The sequence below is a fragment of the Oncorhynchus gorbuscha genome, unplaced genomic scaffold (genome assembly GCF_021184085.1).
Source record: "Oncorhynchus gorbuscha isolate QuinsamMale2020 ecotype Even-year unplaced genomic scaffold, OgorEven_v1.0 Un_scaffold_18714, whole genome shotgun sequence".
Taxonomy (NCBI): Eukaryota; Metazoa; Chordata; class Actinopteri; order Salmoniformes; family Salmonidae; genus Oncorhynchus; species Oncorhynchus gorbuscha.
The window spans coordinates 1-3,871 of record NW_025760164.1 but is presented as its reverse complement, the minus strand read 5'-3'; the positions used below and the strand labels follow the sequence as shown (position 1 = coordinate 3,871).

General features: G+C 43.7%; 1 protein-coding gene across 1 annotated transcript; it reads left to right on the top strand.

The window, feature by feature from the left end:
• Positions 1–1,883: 1,883 nt before the first annotated feature.
• LOC124030953 (neuron navigator 3-like) lies at positions 1,884–3,459 on the top strand (the record flags this gene model as incomplete). Its single annotated transcript, XM_046342048.1, has 3 exons — positions 1,884–2,470; positions 3,009–3,127; positions 3,259–3,459. Coding segments are annotated over exons 1-3 (423 nt in total), but the record flags the coding sequence as incomplete, so codon positions are not given.
• Between the last annotated feature and the right edge of the window lie 412 nt (positions 3,460–3,871).

Below are 3,871 nucleotides of genomic sequence, written 5' to 3'. Positions count from 1 at the left end.
AGAGCAGTCATCTTTATTATGACAACTGACAACAGAGCAGTCCTCTTTTATTATGACAACAGAGCAGTCCTCTTTATTATGACAACAGAGCAGTCCTCTTTATTATGACAACAGCAGCAGTGCAGTCATCTTTATTATGACAACAGAGCAGTCATCTTTATTATGACAACTGACAACAGAGCAGTCCTCTTTATTATGACAACTGACAACAGAGCAGTCATCTTTATTATGACAACTGACAACAGAGCAGTCATCTTTATTATGACAACTGACAACAGAGCAGTCATCTTTATTATGACAACTGACAACAGAGCAGTCCTCTTTATTATGACAACAGAGCAGTCATCTTTATTATGACAACTGACAACAGAGCAGTCCTCTTTATTATGACAACAGAGCAGTCCTCTTTATTATGACAACAGAGCAGTCCTCTTTATTATGACAACAGACAACAGAGCAGTCATCTTTATTATGACAACAGAGCAGTCCTCTTTATTATGACAACTGACAACAGAGCAGTCATCTTTATTATGACAACTGACAACAGAGCAGTCATCTTTATTATGACAACTGACAACAGAGCAGTCATCTTTATTATGACAACTGACAACAGAGCAGTCATCTTTATTATGACAACTGACAACAGAGCAGTCCTCTTTATTATGACAACAGAGCAGTCATCTTTATTATGACAACTGACAACAGAGCAGTCCTCTTTATTATGACAACAGAGCAGTCCTCTTTATTATGACAACAGAGCAGTCCTCTTTATTATGACAACAGAGCAGTCCTCTTTATTATGACAACAGAGCAGTCCTCTTTATTATGACAACAGAGCAGTCCTCTTTATTATGACAACAGAGCAGTCCTCTTTATTATGACAACAGAGCAGTCCTCTTTATTATGACAACTGACAACAGAGCAGTCCTCTTTATTATGACAACTGACAACAGAGCAGTCATCTTTATTATGACAACTGACAACAGAGCAGTCATCTTTATTATGACAACTGACAACAGAGCAGTCCTCTTTAGTATGACAACAGAGCAGTCATCTTTATTATGACAACTGACAACAGAGCAGTCATCTTTATTATGACAACTGACAACAGAGCAGTCCTCTTTATTATGACAACTGACAACAGAGCAGTCCTCTTTATTATGACAACAGAGCAGTCCTCTTTATTATGACAACAGAGCAGTCCTCTTTATTATGACAACAGAGCAGTCCTCTTTATTATGACAACAGAGCAGTCCTCTTTATTATGACAACAGAGCAGTCCTCTTTATTATGACAACAGAGCAGTCCTCTTTATTATGACAACAGAGCAGTCCTCTTTATTATGACAACAGAGCAGTCCTCTTTATTATGACAACAGAGCAGTCCTCTTTATTATGACAACAGAGCAGTCCTCTTTATTATGACAACAGAGCAGTCCTCTTTATTATGACAACAGAGCAGTCCTCTTTATTATGACAACAGAGCAGTCCTCTTTATTATGACAACAGAGCAGTCCTCTTTATTATGACAACAGAGCAGTCCTCTTTATTATGACAACAGAGCAGTCCTCTTTATTATGACAACAGAGCAGTCCTCTTTATTATGACAACAGAGCAGTCCTCTTTATTATGACAACAGAGCAGTCCTCTTTATTATGACAACAGAGCAGTCCTCTTTATTATGACAACAGAGCAGTCCTCTTTATTATGACAACAGAGCAGTCCTCTTTATTATGACAACAGAGCAGTCCTCTTTATTATGACAACAGAGCAGTCCTCTTTAGTATGACAACAGAGCAGTCCTCTTTAGTATGACAACAGAGCAGTCCTCTTTAGTATGACAACAGAGCAGTCCTCTTTAGTATGACAACAGAGCAGTCCTCTTTAGTATGACAACAGAGCAGTCATCTTTAGTATGACAACAGAGCAGTCATCACCAATGGGGCTTTATTTGGGATACAGATTTCAAATATATGCCAAACATCCATCCCCCAAACGGCCCTTATCTTTGGGCCAAACTTGCATGGAATTTCCCTAATGTTGAATTCCAAATCGACCTCTAGTGCCATTCTCTAGTCACTGATCTGAAAGAATTGGATCTAGGTATAAGAAACTTGATGCTCCATCTTTTCTTTCCATAGGCTGATTGGAATAACCACCACATCCAATCATTTCAGGTCTACCGGAATCATGTAGCCTCCAATTCCATCACAGCTGCTCCATAGAGTGTGATGTCATACATGTTGTCTCGTCATCCTCTTCCCCTGTCTCCAGGTGGGTGCTGTGTGCCAACCACACAGAGCCGGTCAAGGGTTTCCTGGGCCGATTTCTGCGCAGGAAGCTGATCGAGACGGAGATCAACAGGAACATGCGCAGCAACGACCTCATCAAGGTCATCGACTGGATTCCCAAGACGTGGCAGCACCTCAACGGCTTCCTGGAGGCCCACAGCTCCTCAGACGTCACCATCGGTTAGACAATGCACCCCCCCCCTCCCCCCTCCCCCCTCCCCCCTCCACACACACACACTTTGAGTTCACATATTTCTAATGATATTGTGAACATTGCACACATGACACCTAATAAGTGTATTTTGGTGTTGTGACTTTGGCTATGTGAGGTAATGCGTTGCTCAAACTGAAAGGTGCTACATGGTCAATCAGACGTCTGCATTGGCCGAGCAGCATTTACAGTGATATGGCCTCTGCAGAAGTCAGAGCATTCATACTTCTTGCTCTTCGCTGAGCAGCACAGTGCTGTTGTCTAGGAAGTGAGTTTGTGTTTATGCAGGACCTGTCGTCCCCATGTACCATCAACCAATCATGTCAATGCGGCGCTATACAGATTCCTCCGGATTATTACAACATTTAAGAGGCGCACGGCGATGCGGTACAGAGCTCAATTCTGCGTCACACCATCCGTACTGCGCCTCCGACCACATGTTCCAATCAAGCATGAATTGTCTCTGACCCCACAAAACACAGGGAATGTGTTGTGTTCTGCCTTCAGGTCCCAGGCTCTTCCTGTCCTGCCCCATGGATGCAGATGGCTCGCGGGTGTGGTTCACTGACCTATGGAACTACTCCCTGGTGCCTTACCTGCTGGAAGCCGTCAGAGAAGGGCTCCAGGTGGGTACAGACGGAGGTCAAAGGACACAAAGTAGAGGGGTACCGGTGTAGGGTGAAGTTGCCCCTGTCATCAGCATCTATGATTTCTCCTTTCGCTTAACTCATTTCTCGTTTTGTGGCCACCATTACAGCTGTACGGCAAGAGGGCGGCGTGGGAGGACCCGTCCAAGTGGGTGAAGGACACCTACCCCTGGAGATCTGCCTCCTTGCAGCATGACAGCCAGGCCCTGCTCCAGTTACGGCCAGAGGACGTGGGCTATGACGGCTACAGCTCCTCAAGGGCGCTCCTCCAAACAAGTGTCACAGAGCGGACACGGAAGGGAGACCCACTGGTAAGATAAATTAAACAGCCCTGAAATGCTGAAAGAAGGTCCAGCACGGGATTTCTCATTTCTGAAGAAGACCATTGACTGTCGAAACGTCAGTCTTTTAAGCTTGTCTAATAAAACTACGTGTCTTTAATGGTGAGCGAGTGTTGCACCTTTTCCTGTCCCATTATTTAATTTCCTTCAAATATGTTTCGGAGCATCGTTAGACATTATTGAACATTATTGAATTAAGTTTCCGCCCTGAACCCTTCTTTCCAGCACTTTAGTTTTATCAGTTTTAGAGTCCTAGAACTGAGCAACACTTCAGTGGTCCAGAAAATATAGACTTATTGGTTAGAGAGCCAGCACAACACAATGATTCAGGGAGGCAGGTAGCCTAGTGGTTAGAGAGCCAGCACAACACAATGATTCAGGG